Source organism: Vipera ursinii (assembly GCF_947247035.1).
Source record: "Vipera ursinii genome assembly, chromosome: 1".
Lineage (NCBI taxonomy): Eukaryota > Metazoa > Chordata > Lepidosauria > Squamata > Viperidae > Vipera > Vipera ursinii.
Genome location: NC_139512.1, coordinates 331,037,826 through 331,063,467, shown reverse-complemented (window position 1 = coordinate 331,063,467; position 25,642 = coordinate 331,037,826). Strand labels below are relative to the sequence as shown.

The following is a 25,642-nucleotide window of genomic DNA, read 5'->3' as shown; positions in this document are numbered from 1 at the left end:
TTCAATATGCAAGCCAGTTCTTTAGCTGTTATTATTATGGTTCTTGTAGGAGATGACCAGGCTGAGCCTGAGGGAGGGGTCAAACGCATCATCAGTTATGAGTCCCTGAACATCCACAAGAGATCTAAGTCCAGCCCACCTTGAATTCCTTTCTATTCTTAGCTCCGGCTAATTTCCCTTGACAGTTAGTACTTCAGATTCTTGTAGAGAGCTTAGGCTTGCAATATATCTTTATACTCATTTGAACTGTCTGAATATACTGATTTCTCTGGCACTTGACAGTTCATTATACAGTCAGCCAGATGTTTAAACTGGATGTGGCATTTTTATCCACCTATCGAGTCTTACCTAAGGACGTGGGTTATAGAGATATTGTTGTTTGATGGTGTTAAAGGTATCGTTGCAGGATGCAAGTGCTTCTGAGTAAGGCTGCCTTTTACAATTGACCTAACGATCATTTTTGTCAATGCCAATGTATTCAAGTTGTGCTTCAGTTGTTTTGGGATTGCATCCAAGGCACCTATTACTAGGTATTAGTACTGCCTTTACAGAACTGGTGGATTCTTTTCAGACACCAGACTGCCTTTATGGCTGAAATACCCTGCAGTCTGCATGGAGCAAAGAAAATGCAGCCACTAGCTTACCTCGCCTCATCAGAAGTTCCATCTTCCACAAAGCATCTAGGTATGATTGACAGATTACTCCATGTCTGTTTTCGTTAGTTTTGGGGAGCCATTTTATCTTGGCAGGATTTTGTCTACTACATGCAGATCCTTTGATTGTGGTTTTTATCTTCATAATTTTCTCTTCTTTTATATTATTTCCTTTTTATTAAATGCATTGTTTTATATTGTATCATAGTGTTAAATTGTTACAAAATGTTCTGAATGATGCAAAATCATTAGGAATGGTAGGACAGGACTCTCTAATAAATAAAAATAAATTTTGAAATTCCTTCAAATATTAATATATTTTCTGCTTTCCTCATGCAGTTTTTATGTTGCAAGGCAACAAAAATGAATTAGAAGGGATAATGGGAATGTAATCTAGCATTCCTCTTGCTTTAACTCCAGCCCATCAAAAAGATGAGAATGCAACATATAGGTGCAATTCAGTTGGGTGTGAAGGTCTCATTTTCATCCTTTTGAGTAAGCTGCCATCTTTATATTTCTGCATCTATTCTTTGTGTTTTGCAGGGTAGATGCTAGGGGTCACAAGCCTTTATTTGTATTCACTGCTAGCACTGACAAAAATTTATCAGAAGGAGTGCTATGTTTTAATCTTGCTATTCAGTTCAAGGAGACATTGATAAAGGAACTTTGGAGCCTTTGAAAATATCTCATCTCTACCATTTTCAAAGGGGTTTGTGTTAAAACTTTGCTGTTATTTCATCAGTGACAATCTGAGCCTCCATTCAAGCATCAAAAAGGAGTATTTTGTCAAGGTCATTCCCATATTCCAAGTCTGATTGGGATGAGAAAGACGGGTGGCTCTCTGGGCAGCATGATAAGCCCCATGGTTTGCACCATTCTTTGTCTCTCCATCTCACCATACTTTTATTACTTCATTTTATTAGATTTATTTATTTCATCAGATAGCAATAACAGTGTATATTATCTTGGCTGACATCAGATTTTTAAAAGTTCTGACTTTTGTTTCTCCCCAAAGCATAATCCTTTGCATTGTTCAGTTGAAATATCATCTGTCCACCAACTAAAAGTCTGTTATAAATAGGAAGGAAGTGTTATGGGAAGCAACCCCCCCCAAGGGTTTATTTGTTTGAATATAAATGGAATAAATGGATAAATAAATATAAATGGAATAAACCATATTGTCATTATCCTCCTTTATTTCATTTTTCTCAAGTTACCCAATTCTTGGAAAAACATGCAGCATAAAAAATGATGAATATGTCAAGTTAGTAAATGCCTTATGCCTTCTGGGCTACACCAATGGAATCACCTTGTGGTGAAATGGCCAGCAAACAAATTTAATAAATAAAATACCAAATAATCCCCCCCAAGCCTTGAGACCTTGAGGTAAATCTGAAAGAGATTCCTGCCTGGAATCTTATAGAAAAAGCTTTCAAGTAACTATTTATTTATTTATTTGCATTCCACCTTTATTATTTTTACAAATAGCTCAAGGCGCCAAAAATATCTAACACATCTTCCTCCTCCTATTTTCCCCACAACAACAACCCTGTGAGTGAGAGTGAGTGGCCCAAAGTCACCTAGCTGAACTCACAGTCTCCTGGTTTCTAAGGCAATATCTTAACAGCTACACCAAACCACTTCTCTAAACTGAGATTTATTTTGATTATAAAAATAAGCCATAATGTTCTGCTTTATAGAACAGGCAAATCTATAACTCTGTTTTACAAATCATAGTGATTTGATTCTATGCCTCTGTTTATACAACCAAGGATTGTATTAGCTTTTTTGGCTGCTGCTGCACACTGCAGCATACCAGCTGCAGTCTATGGAGAGGCTTAGGGTCAGCCCTCAGATGCCTTCTAAAAGTTGCCATCACTGTTAGAAGGAAAATCATGTTACCTTTGTTAAAATAATAATAATAATAATAATAATAATAATAATAATAATAATAATAATAATAATAATAATAATTTGGAAGGGACCTTGGAGGTCATCTAGTCCAACCCCCTGCTAATCATATGCTAATGTTAAATGGCATGGCATGGCACTAAATTTTGTACTGTATTAACACAGTACTTATAGATCAAGGGCAGTCTTTGCCTTGAAAGATATGCACACCTCTGCTATACACCAACATAGGATCTCAGTTGCAGTCTGAATATTAGCTATTACCATGGAATCAATGTTAACATGAGTCCTCAGCCATCTTAAATTCTTTTCAGAAGACGAGACATTTCAAAAGAAAAAAAAGACAGCAGGAAGCAACAGAAATAAACAATTGTTGGGCTTCTCTGCCTCTACTGGGTGATGTGGGTGGTAAGACGTGGGGGGGATTTTTCAACAGCACTGCTGTTTTTAATGAAGCAGGGAGCTAATTTGAAACTTGGCAGCATCCAACATCACTTTCTTTTAGAGACTGTTGCCATATTGCATCATCTGGATATATGCTGCTTTGATTCATCCTATTTTTTTTCTTCCTGCAGCTACAGTGCAACAGACTCTTCAAAGTGCAGTGCAAAGGACTTCCTTTGAAATATTAAGCTAGAAATTTTATAAGGAGAAAGTGTAGGTAATGAAATACTGGTTGGCACCTGGGGTGACCCAGGTTCAATCCACCTTCAGCCATGGAATTTCAAGAGATGGGTTTGGGCCAGTCACTCTCTCTCAGTTCCATCTATCTTGCAGGTTGTTGGCATAATTTGCACATTATCTGTATTAGGGGTAATCATCCATAGACTCATTTTTTTAGAGAAGTGCCTTTTCTTTCCAGTGATTAATTAAAGAAATGCAGATTTTGATTTATATAGAAAATAGGCATAGCACCACTGTTTGGATATTAGCCTGTATTTTATTGTTCTGACTGTAAACTCCTTGAGCTAACAGCTTAGCCATCTTTCTGTGTGTCCTACTGGGAATAATCCTACTCATGATAGTACAAGTGGCATGGCATGAAAATAGCACAGATATCAAGATGCAACTAGTTTTATGTATACAAGTAATCTTACTTATTGATGATTGTTATTGGCACTGGAATTTCCATCACAAAGTGAAGCAGTTGTAAGGCACGTTGTCATGTGTCCATACTGCTTAACAGCAGCAGTTCTGGCATTCCCAATTAGCATTGTCAAATGAAGACAGCATGAGTCATTAAGTGAGAACTTCATGTGGCCATGACTTCTGACTTCCTGCTGGCTTCCCCAACACTATTAAGGGCAAACTGCAAAGAGGAAAGAATTGCAATGCGTGCCTAAACAATCCATTCTCCTTTTTGCACCATCACTCCATTAAACAGTGTTTTGAAATGGAGTTTACCTCACATTTTGGATGCCAGCAGATAAGTGGAAGCTTCTCATTCATTTATAATGTTTTTAAAAATAATTTTTAGAGGTTTTGTTGTTGTTGTTAGCTGCAAACTCATGTCCGACCCATCGTGACCCCATGGACAACGTTCCTCCAAGCCTTCCTGTCCTCTACCATCTTCTGGAGTCCATTTAAGCTCACGCCTACTGCTTCGGTGACTCCATCCAGCCACCTCAATCTCTGTCGTCCTCTTCTTCTCTTGCCCTTAATCTTTCCCACCATTAGGCTCTTCTCCAGTGAGTCCTTCCTTCTTATAAGGTGACCAAAGTATTTGAGTTTCACTTCAGGATCTGGCCTTCTAAAGAGCAGTCAGGGTTGATCTCCTCTAGGACTGACTGGTTTGATCACCTTGCAGTCCAAGGGACTCGCAGGAGTCTTCTCCAGCACCATAGTTCAAAGGCCTCAATTCTTTGGCGCTCAGCCTTTCTTATGGTCCAACTTTCACAGCCATACATTGCAACTGGGAAGACCATAGCCTTGACTATATGCACTTTTGTTATCAGGGTGATGTCTCTGCTTTTTAGTGTGCTGTCTACATTTACCATGGCTTTCCTCCCCAGGAGCAAGCGTCTTTTAATTTCTTGGCTGCAGTCTCCATCTGCGGTGATCTTGCCACCCAGGAAAATAAAATCTGTCACTACCTCCATTTCTTCCCCATCTATTTGCCAGGAATTGAGAGGGCCAGATGCCATGATCTTGGTTTTCTTAATGTTAAGTTTCAAGCCAACTTTTACACTCTCCTTCTTTACCAGCAACAAGAGGCTCTTTAGTTCCTTTTCACTTTCTGCCATTAGAGTGGTATCATCTGCATATCTTAGGTTGTTGATATTTCTCCCGGCAATCTTAATTCCAACTTTCGATTCATCTAGCCCTGCCTTTCTCATGATGTGCTCTGCATATAAGTTAAACAGGCAGGGCGATAGTATACAGCCTTGCCGGACTCCTTTCCCAATTTTGAACCAATCAGTGGTTCCATGTCCAGTTCTCACTGTTGCTTCTTGACCCGCATATAGGTTTCTCAATAGACAAATAAGATGGTTTGGTACTCCCATCTCTTTAAGAACTTGCCACAGTTTGTTGTGATCCACACAATCAAAGGCTTTAGCATAGTCAATGAAGCAGAAGTAGATGTTTTCGTGAAACTCCCTAGCTTTCTCCGTGATCCAGCGTATGTTGGCAATTTGATCTCTAGTTCCTCTGCCTCTTCGAAATCCTGCCTGTACTTCTGGTAGTTCTCAATCCACATACTGCTGGAGTCTAGCATGTAGGATTTTAAGCATAACTTTACTAGCATGTGAAATAAGTGCAATGATGCGATAGTTTGAGCATTCTTTGGGATTGCCTTTCTTTGGAATTGGAATGTAAACTGATCTTTTCCAATCCTGTGGCCACTGTTGAGTTTTCCAAATTTGCTGGCAAATTGAGTGTCACACTTTTACTGCATCGTCTTTTAAGATTTTGAATAGCTCAGCTGGAATACTGTCACCTCCATTAGCTTTGTTGTTGTTCAGCTTTCCTAAGGCCCACTTCACTTCACATTCTAGGATGTCTGGCTCGAGGTCATTGACCACCTCATCGTGGTTATCAGGGACGTTAAGCTCGTTCTTGTATAGTTCTTCTGTGTAATTTTGCCACCTCTTCTTAATCTCTTCTGCCTCTGTTAGGTCCCTGCTATTTTGGTCCTTTATCATGCCCATTTTTGCATGAAACCTTCCCTTCATCTCTCCAGTTTTCTTGAAGAGATCTCTGGTCCTCCCTATTCTATTGTTTTCTTCTATTTCTTTGCACTGTTCATTTAAGAAGGCATTCTTATCTCTTCTAGCTATTCTCTGGAATTCTGCATTCAGTTGGGTGTTTTCTTTCTTTTTCTCCCTTCCCTTTCACTTCCCTCCTTTCCTCAGCTATTTGCAAAGCTTCCTCAGAAAACCATTTTGCTTTCTTGCATTTCTTTTTTTTTGGATGGTTTTAGTTGCTACCTCTTGTACAATGTTGTGAACCTCTGTCCATAGTTTTTTTAAAAAAATTCCATTTATATCCCGCCCTTCTCCGAAGACTCAGGGCGGCTGACAAGCTTAGCAGTAGCCTTCATTCTATGTATATGCCTGCTTATTAGGGCTTTCACACACCCCCAAGCGGCATTATTACAAAGTCAGCTTAATTGCCCACAACAATCTGGGTCCTCATTTTACCTACCTCAGAAGGATGGAAGGCTGAGTCAACCTTGAGCCTGGTGGGATGCGAACCTGCACTAATTGCAGGAAGCTGGTGTTACTTAAGGAGGCATTAGCCCACTGCTCCACCAAGGTTCTTCAGGCACTCTGTCTATCAGATCTAATTCCTTAAATTTATTTTTCACCTCTACTGTATATTCATCAGGGATATGATTTAGTTCATACCTGAGTGGCCTAGTGCTTTTCCCTACTTTCTTCAATTTAAGCCTAAATTTTGCAATGAGAAGCTCATGGTCTGAGCCACAGTCACCTCCTGGTCTTGTTTTTACTGACTGTATAGAGCTTCTCCATCTTTGGCTGCAGAGCACATAGTCAATTTGATTTCTGTGTTGACCGTCTGATGATGTTCATGTGTAGAGCCGTCTCTTGGGTTGTTAGAAAAGAGTGTTTGCTATCACCATTGTATTCTCTTGACAAAATTCTGTCAGCCTGTGCCCTGCTTCATTTTGTACTCCAAGGCCAAACTTGCCTGTTATTCCGGTTATCTTTTGGCTTCCTACTTTAGCATTCCAATCCCCCATGATGATAAGGACATCATTTTTTGGTGTTACTTCTATCAGGTGCTGTAGGGCTTCATAGAACCGGTCAATTTCATCCTCTTCAGCACTGATGGTTGGGGCATAGACTTGGACTATTGTGATATTGAATGGTTTGCCTTGGATTCGAACTGAGATCATTCTGTCATTTTGAGGATTGTATCCCAGTATTGCTTTTCCTACTCTTTTATTGACTATGAAGGCTACTCCATTTCTTCTTTGGGATTCTTGCCCGCAGTAGTATACCTGATGGTCATCTGAATTAAATTCACCCATTCCTATCCATTTTAGTTTGCTGATTCCTAAGATGTCGATGTTCAGTCTTGTCTTCTCTTGTTTGACCACGTCCAGCTTTCCTTGATTCATGGATCTTACATTCCAGGTTCCTATGGAGAAAAAATCTTTACAGCATCGGACTTTCCTTTCACCACCAGATACATCCACAGCTGAGCGTCCTTTCGGCTTTGGCCCAGTCGCTTCATTCTTTCTGGCACTACTAGTACTAGCCCTCTGCTCTTCCCCAGTAGCATATTGGATGCCTTCCGACCTGAGGGGCTCATCTTCCAACATCATATCTTTTTTCCTTTTGGAACTGTCCATAGGGTTTTCATGGGAAAGATACTGGAGTCGGTTGCCATTTCCTTCTCCAGTGGATCACGTTTTGTCAGAACTCTCTGCTATGACCTGTCCGTCTTGGGTGGCCCTGCACAGCATAGCTCATAGCTTCATTGAATTACGCAAGCCCCTTCACCATGACAAGGCAGTAATCCATGAAGCGGGATTTTTAGAGGAGGTATGGATAAATAAATGAAGTGTAAATAGTGCCACAGACATCTTCAGGCTCCCCATAAAGTTGGAATGGTTGATGCAGGATTTTGACATGTATGTGTATGCTTATATGTGTGATATTCCTTTAATATAGTCACGCGTGAGCTATACCAGTAGGGAAAAGAAGCTAAATTACCAGTCTGATTTTTCCCTTCCATTAAGGTTATGTTGTCCTAGTCTGACATTTTAATGTTTTATTTTTAAATGTTTTTTATGTGATATATATAATAATAATGTTTTTAATATTTTAATGTTTATATTCCACACACATTGCTATTGCTGGGTTAGGAGGTATTCTACTTTGGGTTTCTTTGCAATAAACTTTCTTTTTTAGTTCAGTCACATAATGCCTTGTGTTGTCTTTCTTCCTATTGTCAACAAGAAGTCCTGCTGGCCTTAAAGCTTTTGATAAATTATATTTGTCTTTCTGCTCAGGTTGGTTTACAGCAGAAACACCATAAAGCTGTTAAGGGTTGTGGGCATCTCACAGCTACTGCAGAGGTCAGCTGCATCTGGCCACAGGATCTCACATGTCATTCCCTCCAGTGTGTTTTTGTCTCTGTTCTTCCTCTCCTCTGTCTCCTCTAGCAACAACACTGGCATCTCCTCCACCTTTCTCTTAGTTCTTTATCTGTTTGAACGTGCAAGTCTTTTGCTTTTGGGTTGTTTTTTTTAAAGCCTGGTTCCTTGTAGGGGTAGCTTGCAAGTTCTGGATGTGTGATCAGTGATGCAGTTCTATCATTTTCCTCATTCTGCCTTCACATGGGAGGCTGCAAGATGTTAAAAAAAAGAAGAAGTCTGACTTTTCAACCCCCCCCTCTGGAAATACCACTGAGCTACATGCAGAAATGAAGTTCAGTCTTTGGGATATCCAGATAAAATTGGGCAGGATTCTTGCCTGATATCTTGGGGAGTGCTAACCAATTAGTTTCGACAATGCCAATCTAGGTAGCCCAGTAACCAAAATTGATACAATGCCCTTCCTGTGTACATGTATGTGGGCTAGCCGCTGTCCTTGGTCTATAAGTATCTCTTAGCTGAACATGAGAATAGAAATTAATGTCCTGTCATAGAGGCTTTGTTTGTCACTGCCCTGACAATGCTAAATTGGTTTTGAATGAGCTTTTTTTTTAGCAATGAAAGCTTCATGTAATTGATTATTCTTGGATATTTCAGTTATTTAGACAGCATTATCAATTGGCCTATCTAGGTAGGCTTACAGTATTCTGAAGCTTCAAAAGCTTTGCTGGTTCATTAAATATCATTTAACCTGAAACCTACTGTGAAAACAAACTGGCTTTCTTTGCATTGCAAGACATCTCCGAGAAATTAATTATCAGGGTCTGATGTTATTTCTGTCCTCCTAAGCTTCTAGTCTCTGTGTCTCCCTTTGCTAATTCCATTTATTGTTAAGCAAAAATTTCTTGTCATCTTCTCCTGAAATGTTTTATTCTTTGGCACAATGCCATGGCAGTCTATTCACCATTACACAGCAAACACTTCAGTCTCTGATTAGTCACCCCTAGCCAAGGACATGTATTTATCAGGTGGCATTTCTTTAACTATGGTTTAGGTTACCTTGCTCTGAATCCAGTTAAATTGCCTGGGAAAATTTTCTCATTTGTCCCCATTGACTATATTTGTCCTTGATATAAGTGGTACATCTCCAAGATACAGGATTTTCTTATTAACTGCTAACACTGACATATTTCACACCATTAGCTTTATTGGTGTATGAGAGGGTTAAGTTGTTGAGTCTCAGAATAAAATTGGAAGAACCTTTGTTTACTCCATTCCTTGCTTTTTGGAAATTTCAGCCAGGAAAAATTGTCTGTATTGATACCATGATTAAAAGCCTAGGAAATGAGAATTGCCAGGAAAAATTATATGCCCAGGATTATTGTTGGCCAAGGTTTGTGATATAGACAGTTCTGGAATGTGATAGGGATGGTAGAATGAAAAAAAAACAACCCGCAGCATACTTCCTACCTACCCCATGCTCTCTTCTGATACCATGTTGTTGACATGTAGCAGACTAGATCTGAAGATGCAAGGCTGGAAGAACAATGTGATTTCATGCTTCTTCTGCACAACTGGCACAAATGTTTCCATATCAAAACAAAGGCATTCATTTGTTTGGAATCAGAAACTGTGATTCTGATTGACTTATTCTATCCAAATTTCTCAGAGTGACTCATATCCTTAGATATCCATGCATATGAAATATTTTCATGTTATCTATGTATTTATGTAGGCTTTCACTGTTGTTGCTGTTGTTGGCTTTACTTCCCTTGTTGGGAGTGAAAGTGTTTCCCTGTCAGCAAATTAAAGAAAGCAAATTCTGTAATATTTAGATATCACAAATTTTCATCTACTTTTAAGCATTGAGTTGATGCCAGTGAAACCTGTGGGTGAAGAATAAGTAAAAGTATGGTTGCCATATCTGCATTTCAGAAATCCAAATAACAAGGTGCGAGCAAAAAGATACAGAAAACTGTAATTATCTATTTGGATTTTTGCAGTCTAGATTTGGTACCCCATCTTTTCAGTTGCAGCATGATTAAAAGCCTTATTACATTGTGATTTCTCTCCATTGATGTCTTCAACTTACACCTCAACTTTCGAGAACTTCCTCAGTAGCAATTGCCTGATCTTCCCTTCGAATTTGTGAAAAGCCTTGCTTTATGAGAAAATATATACAACTTGTGATGATTCAGTATGGGGATTTTTAGATCCCATATTGATCTATTGTAATATGTTGTTTTACTCTGTTTTAGTGTCATCCGTTAGATTTTTATTTTTATTTTTAAAAAAAGTGGATATGTGTTATATTTAGAAGCTGCCTGAAATGCAGGAATGGGGGAAGAGGGGCTAAAAATAATATAAGCCTGCTGCTTCTCCGGGGTCCTGAATTACAACTCTCATCGTGTCCAGACAGCCATTGGCATAATGGAGACTGTAGTCCAGCACTTCCAGACCACAGCAGGATAGAAAACGCTGCTCAAAGGGAAGACCAGTTTAGAGAAAGGGTGCTTTATTGCCATGGCCTGTTTTCAAGTGGAGGAACTTTCTCAGCTTCACAGGGAGTGTGATAAGAAAACTTTCCAGCAACAAGCCTAACCCACATTTATGTTCTCTTTTTCATTATTTTTTTTCCATCCTGTCATTTCAAATGCCAAGATTTTTTGAAAGACGATAACTTTTCAGCGTCAGTAATCACTCTTCCATCTGGTCCAGCCTGCTGCTTCCAAATCTGCGTGTTCTCAGCTGTGGAGCATTCAACTTCCTGCTTGTCTTCCTCTTGGAAACAGAGATGCCAGCAGAAGTTAAATTGTTAATAGCCTGGTGGGGAAGCATCTTTCAGTTCAGCTGAAACATTAGAAGAGACCATATTTAGCACTCCACCATCTTTTTTAAAGATAAACCAAAGGTTCTTCCTTGTAACAGAAAGACTGCCTTTCCTCCCCTCAATTCATTTTCTATACTATAAATAAATAAATAGAAAAAAATTCAAAACAAACCCCCACCCTATTGTTAGTAAAATGAATTACCTCATCACTGCAAGCCTTCATATCTCACCTTATACAGGTTTGATGTGGGAGACAATATTACATTCTTACATAGCTGACTGCTGTGAGGGATTTTGAATTGCACAGCAGAAAAAATAAACTGAAATTGCCCAGTGACCCTGGAAGTCAAAGAGACAGAGAAAATAAACCAAGTTGTTATCTTTTTCTTGGTGTGAAAGTACATTGTTTCTATAAGAGGGTACCTGTGTTGGTGGAAACAGTGGGCTTAGAGCAGACATGTTAAACTCGCGATGTCACGTGACGTCGTGCGACGTTTCGGAACTTTTTCCCCATTTCCGGCAATGGGGTGGGCGCGGTTTCCTCATGATGTGTCCAGCCCGCGGGCTGGCAATTTGACACCCCTGGCTTAGAGCCTCCTTAAAAACACAGAATTTAGACACATCAGGTGAGTTCATACTAAGATCACCTGATTGTTCTTATCAGATGCTACATTCCAGCTGTAAAGGTTATGCTATAATTTCAGGGGTCTTCAAACTTGGCCCTTTTATATGACTTGTGGATTAACTCCGAGAATTCCTCAGCCAAGCACGCTGGCTGAGGAATTCTAGGAGTTGAAGTCCACAAGTCATAAAAGGGCCAAGTTTAAAGATCCCTGCTATAATGTATATTGTAAGTCTTATATACCATTTCAGAGTATATATAACTTGTAACCTTGTTGGTTTGGGCACTCTGTTTTCTGATGAGGAGCCCAGTCGTTTCCCCCATAACACTGGTTTCCAGTTCTATGTCTCAATACCTAAACTGGGCCATGTGTACTTCAGCAGACAACTACAGTATATTCAAAATGTTTTCCCCATAGAATTTAATGTATATACAATGTCAGCCTGAAAACACAAATGTGTATATTTCTGTTGAGAAGTCTGATTATTACTTTTTACTTTAACAGTGTATATTATTGAAATTTACATCTCATTCCTCAAAAATTGGGCAACATTGCTAAAGATGTGGTCAAAAAGTATTGGATGCCTCCACTTTTCCCCAGAGAATCCCCATTTCCCATGAAATGAATTGAAACTGACATAAGTAGATAAGGATGCACCATTCTTTATTCCATAGTCCATATAGCAGACAATTTGGTTTTGATGTAGGACAACATAGTTTTGTAAATAATAAAACAAATGAAAACGGCTTGGACATAATTATTGGTGCCTTAAATTGCATTATTAGGTATTAGTGATCTCTCAAGCAGACTGCTTACTTTAATGTCACAGGTGTCATAGATAAAGGATAACAATATCAAGTCCACCATTCCTTAATGTCTGACTAAGAGTGGCCTCCATGGTTGAAGACCCAGGAAGATTTGGTTTCTGAAAGCCAGCACAAAAACTAGATTGAGGTTTGCTAAAATCCATGTTGATACATCACAGGGCTTTTGGGAGAATGTTCCTTGGACAAATGAAACAAAATTCAAGCTTTTTGATAAGTCACAGCAGCTCTATGTTCTGAACAGTGGTTCTAAACACCAAGATACCTTTCTGGGTGTCTGTCAAATTCCTGGACCCGTATGGCTGGGCATTTTTTGGATATAGTTGTACATATATATTAGTACCTGGGAAACTGAAAAGCAAAGCACCCACCCAATGCCATTCTTACAAACTAAACAAGGCAGGCTGCCCCAATCCAAGTTTTTGTTTGAAGTACATCACTTACGCAAGAAAAAAGATAAAAGGGAAAGGGAAAGTGGTTAGAAAAATATTAATCTGTTAAAATCCATTTGGCTTTCTTTTTGTAAGATAAATGATGACATGGTGTTACATGTCATGTGTTGTTGTCCATCTGAGGTTGTATTTACCTATTTTTAAGGACTGCTAAGGACCAGATAATTTTGACTCTCTCCTAATTGGTAAAACTATAGAACTTGAAGAGGGTTTAGGTTTACTTTCTTGAGCTCATGACTGTATGTTAGGTTCAATTCCTGTTGCAAAACAAGACGATTTCTCTTTCTGTCCCTCCCTGTTGTTATATTGCCTGCACACTTCAGTGAAGGGAAACCTTTCTCATGTTTGCCAAGGAGTCCTAGTGAAATAATGGAGTTGGCTTGAAAAGCATAAACAGTGGTGGGCAGAGCTATGTAGTCCTGTGATCAGAAGCAAAGAAATGCCCAATCCCTTGTAGAGCAAACTTTGGGACTTTCAGGCTTATATACAGTAAATGGGCAGCTGGAGGGGAGAAGAGGAACCTGTGTGGAGAGAGAGGTTCCATGCGCACACCTTTTCTAGAGCTATCAGGTTTGGGTCATGAAAGCATGAATGACAGCAGCTGGGACCATCTGAAATTTTGTGTTCCAGATCTAATTGTTCTGTTTTCCCCCCCACTAAAACTCTTTTTAATGGCTTTATTTTGTTGTGATATTGCTTTTGTCCTTTGCTTTAGGTCAGGGGTAGGCAACCTTGGCTCTTTTATGACTCATGGACTTCAACTCCCAGAATTCCTGAGCCAGCATGTCCATGAGTCATAAAAGAGCTGAGGTTGCCTACCCCTGCTTTAGGTAATTGCTTTGAAGCCGGGTGCTAACATTTTTATACTGTTACTACTGCAACATAAATTGGCTTATGATTTCAATTCTTCTCAAGGGAGAGGATCACTGAGGAAATGAAGTAATGCCCTGAGTGGTAGAGAGCTCTTAAAGTAAAGGGAACTCTAACTTCCTACCTATGAACTTTCTCATTTGTCTTTGGCAGTTGCTGCCAGTCCTACACCCATCTATTTTCTCAGAGAAGGCAATATATAAAAATAGTTGCAGGTGGAGCAGTGGGCTAATGCCTCCTTAAGTAACACCAGCTGCCTGCAATTAGTACAGGTTCGCATCCCACCAGGCTCAAGGTTGACTCAGCCTTCCATCCTTCCGAGGTAGGTAAAATGAGGACCCAGATTGTTGGGGGCAATTAAGCTGACTTTGTAATAATGCCGCTTGGGGTGTGTGTGAAAGCCCTAACAAGCAGGCATATACATAGAATGAAGGCTACTGCTAAGCTTGTAAGCCGCCCTGAGTCTTTGGAGAAGGGCGGGATATAAATGGAATTAAAATAAAAAAATAAAAAATAACACTGAAGACTTTGTAAGAGCTTCTTTCCCTATACCAAAACTGTACAGGATGTTTCCAACATTATTGATCTCGAAGGTCATGTCCAGGGATGTGCATATTGTGAATCACCAGGCAGTTTTCCCATCCCTATGTGTGTTATTATTAATGTGTAGACCCATCATCTTGTGTCAGCAGAAAACTACATTGTGCTGATCTTCTGCTAGTTTTATATTTCTGTGTCAAAAGCAAATTATCCACTATACAAACCAGGTATCTGATCTCTTCCTCAGTCCAAGTCATAGAGATTAGCTTCCAATGACCAGATGGAGCAAGTCATGTTCATAGTAAATGTTAATAGCCAATAGGAATTGGGTAGATCCCTATCTTGGATGTGTTATAACTCGCCCTATAATAGAAGTGTCATAGATCATTTATTTAGCAACTGTTGTGTAGGATAAAGAGAAAAACACAATTTTAATAGTGGACAACTATAGACAACTCCCACTACAGCAGGGTGGGAATGGAACAGGTCAGCGAGCATGTTAAGGTCTTCATGGCATGTTAAGTGGGATGTGAGAATGAGACTAAATGTTTATAGGCAACAACAGTAGGGATAATATCTTGCAGAGACAGACTATTTTCAGACCTTCTATCCTCTTTCTGCTTTGTTACAGTAATAAAGGGAAAGAAAAATATCAAGGTATGGTTGGGGATTCTGAATGGACTGATTGGTCATCAAATATTTCATGTGGAGCTATATATATCTGTGTGTGTGTACTGTATATATTTGGTTTTTTGGGTGGGAAAAAAGCCTTTTGTGTTCTTTCAGAAATTTAGGTATCTGGCTGTGCTGGGTATATGTTTTTGTTTAAACCTAACCTTCTAAAAGGTTGTAGAAATGTCGTCTTTGAAGTGGGGGGAATCCTACTTTTAATATCTAGTAGAAATACCAAATGATACAAGGGAACTGCTTGTAAATGAAAAGCTAGGGAATGTGTTATGTTTTAATGGCTGAAAAAGAACAATAGTGAGAGAAGCTGCCCCCAATGGAAAAAAAAAAGAGGCTCGGATCAGGACGGATTTTCCTAAGCTGATGGGTTCCTGATGGCTAACTCATGATTCCTGCAGTCAGTCTACATGACAAGTGATAGGAAGAGTCATTCATCCCCAGGTTAAGCCAAACTCAGTTAAAAGATGGAAAGAGAAAAATTAGACTGTTCATTTCATTTCCCTTCGCACCCCCACCTTTAGGATACTCCGGTACCTTGATGAATCAACTGAACCTGACATGAAAGGAGAGGGAGGAAACTTCCTGTTTCTGGAAACTTCCTGTAAAATCACATAACTGATCAGTTTTGAGATTTCACAATGCTTTCTGTTTCCTAATTAGGACATGCTTAAGAGGGAACAGTTGGCATTCCCGTTGGTGAGGGCCATGTGTTACCTGCAGCCGGCCAAGTCGAGAATGAGCCTGATTTTTCTCTTACCTACGTTCTGCAATCGGCAGCTGCTCTGAACAGGTGCTGGCTCTCTTCAGAGCAGATGGCACCAAAAGTGAGGTTGTTGGCAAGTGCCTCTGCAAAGCAACCCTTCTTCTCACTCATATTGATGTGTATACAGTGTGTCACACTCAGTCAGGCCCATTTTTTGTTATACAGCACTTCCATTGGCAATAAAAGGTCAGTGAGAGGAAGGCTCGGATTTGGCCTGATAACTTGTGATCTAAGAAGAGTTGTAGTTTAAGGACCAGACCAAATGCTTTTAGGCTTTTTCTATGATGATATTCGATTCACTCAAAGAAACATGCATTAGTGGGCCTTTAATCAGCAGTCAAATATCTTTAGATTTATATTGAAGCTTGAATATTTTGATTTTTTTAAAGAGGTAGTGCAGATTATTCCAATTAGACATAATTTCTTCAGACATAAAAAATTGTACTCCACTGAAATTGGTCCTAGAATGAAATGGGCAACTCAATCTGGGTAACACTGATTGTAGCTTACTTGCTTTGCCTAATTTCCTCTTTCCTACATTTCCTTTTAAATGATACTTGCCTCTGCCCTTTCCTATACCCAGAAAGCAAGGTATTTGATCAAGTAAAAAAAAGTGAGTGGTGTATTAATCAGTGTGTGGTTTCCATCTTTGAGACCCGTTAGTGGGGATCTTACAGAATTTGGTCTTTGTGAATTGTAATGTGAACTGTTTTGTTCTATGAGTTTAGAACTACCGTAACTAAATTTTGCATTTCTTCAATTTTTCAGTACAGTTCTTAATTCAAGAAACATTTTGGAAGTTTCTATATTTTTGTCTTAAACTTATTTACAAATGTGTACATTTAGATAAAATATGCTAAGAAATATGTTCCCAGTGACAAAATAGGTATAGAAATAACATACTCATATATACATGTTTTGTGCTGAACGCCTTTTAAAATCCCCCATTACAGTGGAAATTGGATAGAATTAACTTCAGGTTGAACAGATATGAAAGTGACACAGCCCATAAATAGCCATAAAGAAACTGATTTCCCATCCTTGGCTGTCAATTGCTTTCTCCTCCTCAATGAGAGAATTTAAACCTGGCAAAGGAGAGTAGAGTATGATTGGCTCCATATTCAAGTATCTGTTTATGCCATTTAGTGGAGTCAGTAGTAATAAGTGGTACAGGAAATGTCTGATTCTTCAGACTTCCAAGACTTCCATTTATCAGACAGTCCATGCAATGAACATTTTATTTAAACTGCAACTCCTCATATAATGGACTGTTTGTTTTTGTTTCTTTCAAGGCAGTCAGACAAGTGATATAATATATATTAATTTGCTTCATGTGTATAATTACATAAATGATGTTTTGTCATTTGTGCCTGTTTATTTACATATGCAAATGACATAAAATTGATGCAATAGATGTAAGTACACAATTACTGAAATAACGTAAAATGTCAATAACATAAATTTGGATGCAGTGGATGTTCAGATTGGAAAGATAGCCTATGTGCACCAACTGGTATATTAAACCAAGGTTAACTTCTAGTCATTAGCATGGGGAGGGGAGGAAGGGGAGGCAAATGATAAAATAAGTATTGTGACATTAGAATGCAACCTCCACCCTTTTTTTATTATGACATATGTGAAGAGCAGACTTTCCATTGACTAGTGCTTGCTTTGTCATTCTGATGAGTCACAATCTTCAAGTGCCTCTGCTACAGGCTGGAGTTTTTACTATACCAACTATAAATATCAGCTAGGAGAGACTACTTAGCTAATCTTGGTTGGTGTCAAAAGATTAAACTCTCTGGTTAGCACTGGAATGGGAATCCAGCAGGAAATTCCTGGATGATAGGCTCCATTGGGGAATTGAAGAAACATTCCACAAGGTAACAGTGGCAAACTAGAAGTCAGGCTCATTTTCTACAATCTTTAAAAAAAACTGCAACACTGCTTTATAGTGAAAACATTCAACCAAAACATTAAAAGGGTTGACACAAAAGAAAATAAAACACAGCCCAACCGACACATATGGGATATTTCTTCTCTCATATGGTACTGAGATTTCTGTTGAATAAGATATGTGTTGTTGGCCTTGGTCAATGCCATTCTTATTTCTATTATAACATAATACTGTAGAAATAAGAAATAGTGTTTATAACATTTTATTGTATTTTTAATGTCTTGCTTTTTTATTTCTGCAAATTATAACTTACCCTAAGTTGCTTAGTGAGCTGAACGGAGCATGCTTCTAATAAATAAATCTGGTTAATTAATCCGATATTTGAGTTCATATATTACACCAACCCAGAGACTAGCCTATACAGTTTGACTTGCTTAACATGCTGAGTTACAAAGAAACCAGCCAAGTTACTACCGATCAATTTAATGTGTCATGCAAATGCACCCATTCAATCTTAGACCATGGATTGTGTGCAAAGAGCTGACTTTCTGGTTTCATAGATATGCCTGTTGCACTGTAGCATGTACTGACTCTTCCTTAGCAGAATCCTATATAATGGCAAATGGTCTAAAACACAACCCTTTGTGACACAACTGCAGTCCCTTTGTAACGTTCAGGATAAAGTTCAGATTTAGTAGTACTGTATCGAGTCATCAACCACAAAAAGTATGTGAATTTTTGCCTGCTGATCATCATCATCTCAAGGGTCAGCATTTTCAGGTGTACTAGCACAACCATTAGCTTTAAAGTATTCACTGTAGCATGATATAAACATTCGTAGGCATTGCTGTAGTCAATGAAGCATGGATAAACCTCTATATCACGGCAGCTATCTGATCTCGTGTTCCTTTTTTGAAACTCATGGATTCATTTATTATTTCTCCATTGTTCTCTATAAGAACTTCAATAAATTGTTTATATAATGAAATACAAATTGTTAATAATTTATCTCGTATCTTTTTTCTTCTGCACAAATATATAGGGCAATATTTTCCTAATATCTAGGCCATGCTGTTTTGTTCTATAGCTATCTCTTGGCACAAAACTGTTAGTACTTTAGCTACCTCTTCTCATACAGCTTCAAATAATTTGGTAATGATTTCTGCTTGACAGCTGGTCTGTTGCCTTTCATACCACACTTTTCAGTGGTCAGTTTTGAATATGTGCTCTCTTTACAAATGTTTCCATCATTCTACAATCTTGCCTGTAAAAGTACTTTATCTTTTTCCGCAGTTAAATGGTACTTATTCCCAGCTAACTATTTTTTATTTTTAGTCCCTAATTTATCCTGGAGTAATGGCTTGTGCAAATTTTTATTTGCATCTTTTGTTTTGTATTATTTTGTTTCTTTTTACAGTTTTAGTATTGGAATTTTAAATTGTTTAAATTTTAAATTGTTTTGCACTCCACTGAAAGAAACTCTGGCCATTGGGTTGATGGGAATTATTTTTCATGTGATCTTGATTGGTGCGTGCTCTGCGAAGTGCAGAAATGGAGAGACTAACAATAGCTTTTATTCCTTTGCTTATATTGAACCAGTTACTGTATAACATGGGATGCATAGGGAAGGGAAGTGTTCATTGTGTGTTTGCCAACTGACAAACAGGGCCATGCAAAAATGGAATTCCTCTCTTGCTTTTGTAGGATATGTGCAAGTTAAACCGCTTTCTTCTCTTTTACCTGTTTCATACCTCACAGCAGGTTTATTTTTTATTTTTATTTTTATTACATTTATATCCTGCCCTTCTCCGAAGACTCAGGGCGGCTTACAAGCTTCTTTCATGACCCTGTTGCTCTGAAGTCACTGGTATCTAAATCAATGACCCCAGTTTATGTTAAAAGGCTTCAATGATCGCCTATAGAAAGTCAATACCTGATCTCTGGAATATGCTAAAAGACCATATCCTCTTCATATCATCAGATAAGCATAATGATTCTCAAGGTGAACTCCATTCCTTTGGCATGTCCATGCAGCTTCTGGTCAACAGTAGAAAAATGGCTGCTTTTGCCTTTGGAAAGGATTTTTGTTTATATCCCTGGGATTTTCTGGTGGTCTTACATTCAAAAATTAACCAAATTTAACTCTGCTTAGCTTTTTTGAAGTCAGACAAATTGTATTAGTCCAGACAAGGAGCACAACCAGGAGCATCAGCACTAACTTTATTATAAGGAACCATTAAACAGAATCTTGCAGAACTAAAAATATTTCTCCCATCCTCTCTTTTTAGCTTCCAGGAAACTAGGCAGAGTCCCCTCTGAAATGTTTCCCATGCTTTTCCCTCACTTGTGGACTGAGCTATCTCTGTTGTCCTGGCTGTAGGTTTTCCTCTTGTCTTCCAAGGTCATTCCCACAGACCATCACAAGTTGGCTAAGTGCCGATACTTTCTGAGATGTTTGGATTCAAGTGTACCTTAATCTTCTTTGTTAAAGCTTAGTTTCCTGGTTTTTTTTTCCTTCATGGCTACATCACATTCATTCAAGCCAGAGGAAAAAGAACTGACCAGAAGGGGTGGGTGCATTTTCTTTCTCCCTGGGCACCAAGCCCCCCATGCTTGCTTGGTTTTGCTGATCATTTTAAACAAACAACTGGAGTCGAGGCAACCAGATGAGGCTGACATCTGCTTCTTTGAATTGCCAAGTCATTGCTGTTCCATAGCTAGCATGGATGAGAGAGGATACTGATGCCAAGTTCTCTTGGAAAGGCACAGTGCATTCTTCACGTCTCTCTCCCTGTCTCTCCCTCTTCCACTGGTTTTGTTACTTTCCTCCAGTATACTAAGGAGTGCATCTGAGGTGGCTATGAAGCTGCTTGAAAAAGTGCAAAGAACTTCTCAAAGGGCCGGCCCTGTTTATTGAGGAAAACAAGAGCTGAAGAGGTGATCTAACCTACACACACACACACACACAAGCTCACATGTCAGTGAAGAACACAGAAAGCTACTTCAGCATACTAAGACAAATGACCCAAGTAGCGCAGTTATGCTCTTCAGATAGACATAGACACTCCCACCCCTACTTGGAGAGACCACAGCAGAACAGGTCCACCTGGTTGAGCTTTGGTGAACAGAAACTTAATTCTTGGACAGATTGGGAGGCATGTAGTCCGTAGGAGAAAGAAGAAATCTCCAACAGTTTCTCAACGAGAAAATGACCTATAGTAGTGACTGTGGGACTGCTGAAAAACTCCAATGGAAGGAATTATTTCAAGATTTTGCCTTTTTTAGGGGGGGGGGTTTAACTGACGTGTGGAAAGCCAGGGAGACTACAGATTACTAGAAAAAATTATTGTACAATAAAGGACTAGACACTTACATGCACCACATGGTTACCTTATAGCTAAAGTAATTTAAGATCCATACACCTTACCCATGGGGAAATTTTCAACATGCTACTTTTCTCTTAAATTATATTTTTAAAATAAATCCTCTGTCATCAAATTTAATAAGAAACTTAAATGTTTAAAAGTCCTATTTTTACTTCAAGTGCTATAGATTCTTCTTAATTTTTGGTAGCTGAAAAAGTTGCATAATGTGAACTTTAATTCTGTACTTAAAAGAATTGTCTGAAGTTCTGAATGGCTCATGGAAACCATAATCCAATACAGATATTTTAGTAATCGTTTTGCTAGCAGTTACTGTGGGGAAGTGTATGGAAATCAGCTAGTTCTGATATGTTCTTGGCATCTAATAAAATTCCCAATTTTATTAGATGCCAAGAACATATTTGCAAACTAAAATTGAAAGTTGATCCTGCAGCATGGGGACTTGTGGACTTTTATCTGTTAGGAAAAGTATAAGCTGACAGAATCTTTTCTGCCAGCTGGATCTGGATAAAGGACCAAATTGCATCTCCAATCTTAAATGATGGGTCCCTAGGAGAAGAGACATTGAATTTTCCAAAACCATATTATTCTAGATATTTCTCAAAAGCTTGAGTGCAAACCAGCTTCAAGCTAATTCTACTTTTACCTCTCCAATCCACTGAAATCTGGCATCAAATGCACAAACTCATTTAATTGGTATCAAAATTAAATCTAGTTTGCCAACATAGGCAGTTCTGAGAATCTGAAAGTTGAAGTTTATATGTCTCAAGGACACCCAGCTGGGGAAAGTTTCCCTAATATTTATGCATCTTAAAGATAAAAGCTGTTATCAGATTATTACAGAATAACAGAGTTGGAAGGAACCTTGGAGGTCTTCCAGTCCAGTTCTGTGATCAAGCAGAATCTCCTTCTGTTCTTTCTAGAGGAAGCAAATACAATATATATATATATCCAGAATTCATCCAATTTTCTAATTATCTCAAAACTTTGGATGCATATCACACCATCTCTGCATCCAGTTTTGGTTGCCATGATGTAAAAAAGATGTTGAGATTTTAGAAAGAGTGCAAAGAAGAGCAGCAAAGATTATTAGGGGACTGGAGGCTAAAACATATAAAGAATGTTTGCTGGAATTGGGTATGTCTAGTTTAATGAAAAGAAGGGGTTGCCACAAAGAAGAGGGAGTCAAGTTATTCTCCAAAGCACCTGAGGGCAGGACAAGAAGCAAAAGATGGAAACTAATCAAGGAGAAAAGTAACCTAGAACTAAGGAGAAATTTCCCGACAGTAAGAACAATGAATCAGTGGAACAACTTGCCTCCAAAAGCTGTGAATGCTCCAACACTGGAAGTTTTAAAGAAGAGATTGGACAATGATTTGATTGATATGGTATAGAGTTTCCTTCCTGAGCAGGGGGTTGGACTAGATGACCTCCAAGGTCTCTTCCAACTCTGTTATTCTATTCTATTCTATTCTATTCTATTCTATTCTATTCTATTCTATTCTATTCTATTCTATTCTATTCTATTCTATTCTATTCTATTCTATTGTGTTCTATTCTATTCTATTTTTTATAAAATGGCATAATGGGTTGAATGAAAAGTAATCCCTTTATTGTTGCATATTGACAACAGTACTAATGCATTAATGCTCTAACATTTTGTTTGGAGCACACTCTGTTAGTTCAGTTCAGGAGGACTTAGTGTGAGAAACTTCCATCTTTCCCCAAAATTGAAGGAATATCTCCATGGGCATCTGTTTGTTGCAAATGAAAAAGGTGGAAATGACTGTCAGGATCTGACTGAGGAAACAAAATGTTGAATTCTTTCAGATCACTTTAATTGTCTATTGTAAGAAGTATGCTGTGAATGGTAGCAATTATGTAGAAAAGTAAATACTGATAATAAGATATTCCAATGCTTATTTTGCTATTTCATTTATTAAAATATCCTAATTTAAACTAAAGTTATGGAGATGAATGCTTTAGTTTTCATTCAACCAAAATATTTAGGAAAATACTTTGCTGATGTGATAGGAAAATACTAAAACTAATACTCTCCACATTTTATCTTAAGTCTCTTTGCAAGACCTCTGTGAGACCTATAATTCTCCTACTGTAAACTAAAACTATCACAGAATCATTTTTTTCCTGTTGTCTTTAGATCCTTTGTCCAAAGATAGATCGGAGATCGATATGTAGTATTCATATTTCTACAATTGTATCTAGTCACCTGCAGAAGTTTGGGCTCAGGAATATTGATTAGATTTATAATCTGAAGGTATCTATTCAGATTGACTAATCCCTGATTTTTGACTACTATAAAGCAGTATGTTTCACCTTCTGCAATGAGTACACCAATGTCATCCAAGGAGCTTGTAATGAGTATGGATTTGAATTTGGGTTGCCCACTTCTAAATTAATTCTCTACCCACCATGCTATACTTGCTTATTTTCACATTAACCCTAGATAGCCAAGCATGTTCTCCATTAAACGGTTAAATATTTTCTCTTTCTTATAGAGTTCAAAGTTCTGTTACTAATCATTCATATGACTTCTTATAAACAATTCCTAATAAGATTCTTTCCTTCTCTTCCTTTTATCTTTGGCAGGCATTGACAGAGAATAGTTTTGGGGTCATCACAACTGAAATCCGCGAGGCTCCAGAGTTCTATTATGCGGAAGAATACCACCAGCAGTACCTAAGCAAACACCCTAATGGTTACTGTGGACTTGGAGGCACAGGGGTTTCCTGTCCTATTGGCATTAAAGTATGATCCTTACTCACAGGGCACATATCCAACATAAAGAAATGTGTTTGGATTTTTACTGGAGACTTCAGTGTAGCTTTCACAAATATGAAATCCGTGGCATTTATTCTCAAAAGAAGGCATAGTATCAAGTAATGAAAAATCAATTGCGGAATCTTCCTTGGACTATTTCCTTTTGAGTTTAGATAAGAAAAAACACATTTTTAAATAGAAATAAATTCATTGCATTTAGAAAACCTGCATAGTAGAGGAGGATTTTCTGCTTAGGCATAGTTCTCTGCCTTTTCAGAGGATGAATAACCTCCTGATACTGCGTAGGATCACTCTTAAAAATATAGGAACATCTGAAATGGCACTGACCATGGTGATTTATATCAGAGACAGGCAATTTCTGAAGCCATGAAGGCCGCAATGGTGTGTCTCTGGCATGTTGAGGGCTAAACTCCAAATGTGCAATGTCCATTGGTGCAGTGTTTAAAGGAGTTATATTTTTAAAAATAAATAAATGCACAAGCTATTGCAAGGATCAAGATTAAGGAGATCTCACTCCTTAAGCACTCTCCCAGCCCCTAAAATGAGGGAGAACAGTTTGAAGGTTTTGGCTCTATTTATTGGCCAGATTTGCAAAAGCGGTCATGGTAAATTGTATGTAACATATAGGCTGCAATTTTGCACACTTATAATCTTGCTGAATATGTATGCATCAGAATCCTGCTAGTGCCATATGGAGTGATAGGATTTGCTGGGATTTTATATCATATAAGCTAACATAACTTTTTACATTAATACAGTAAGCTGAAGAGTTAAGGCAAAGGTATGCATGTCACGTTTAAGTAACAAGAAAGAATATTAGCAAACTTATTGGGGGGGAGGAAAGTTTCCTGGGAATGAATTGAAATTGAGAAACAGGAGCCAAGGGCAGGGTGAGCATTTCCACACCTCTCCCATTTCTTTACTCAAAATATCCAATCTTGCAATTCACTTCATAAATTATCACCAGAGATATAATATTAACAAGGAGCTATTAGCTTGATAGCTCTGTCTCAGATTGTGTTCCATTATGTATATGCTTTTTGAAGTTAACTGCTAAATAAATTTCAAGTGGGAACATTATGTAGCCATAACCACACTTAATAACTTATTACATTATGCAATAAATTGGGTATTTGCTGAAAGTAAGTGAGGGATGCTAGAACATTGATGTTGAGTAAGTTTCTTAATTGATTTCTCAGCTTGATTCTGAAATGTAAAAGGGAAGCTTGAAGTTTTATGTAGCTCTCAACTCACAGATTTCTTTCAGGCCCCAAATACTTGTTTCATACAAATATGTGTAAGAAGGTGTTCCCTAATTCTTTCACCAGTCCTAATCTCTTATGCCAACACACACACACACACACAGCGAGAGAGAGAGAGAGAGAGAGATTCTCAATAGTGGGAAGGGATCACATGCAGAAGAAGCAAAGTAGATTCTGTTGACCTGAGAATTGGTCTGAATTAGTAGGGAGACTGTATCAAATATATCACAATAAAGGGCTGCAAATATAGATTTATTTTATTTTTTTATTTTTATTGCATTTATATCCCGCCCTTCTCCGAAGACTCAGGGCGGCTTACAAGCTTAGCAGTAGCCTTCATTCCATGTATATGCCTGCTTATTAGGGCTTTCACACACACCCCAAGCGGCATTATTACAAAGTCAGCTTAATTGCCCCCAACAATCTGGGTCCTCATTTTACCTACCTCGGAAGGATGGAAGGCTGAGTCAACCTTGAGCCTGGTGGGATGCGAACCTGCAATAATTGCAGGCAGCTGGTGTTACTTAAGGAGGCGTTAGCCCACTGCTCCACCAAGGCTCTTTTTATGATGATGGTTCA

General features: G+C 38.4%; 1 protein-coding gene across 2 annotated transcripts in view; it reads left to right on the top strand.

Moving 5' to 3' along the window:
* MSRA (methionine sulfoxide reductase A) overlaps window positions 1-25,642 on the top strand; it is a 214,549-nt gene extending 188,907 nt beyond the window's left edge. Inside the window, exons 6-7 of one of the 2 annotated variants that reach the window (XR_014490690.1) lie at window positions 23,610-24,930; window positions 25,001-25,642. Coding sequence is in view for 1 of the 2 variants with exons in the window: in XM_083348460.1 (XP_083204586.1) it covers window positions 23,610-23,774 (165 nt within the window). In the remaining variant the exon portion in view is untranslated. Of the gene's footprint in view, window positions 1-23,609 lie in introns of both variants that reach the window. The other variant, XM_083348460.1, reaches the window with a different exon arrangement.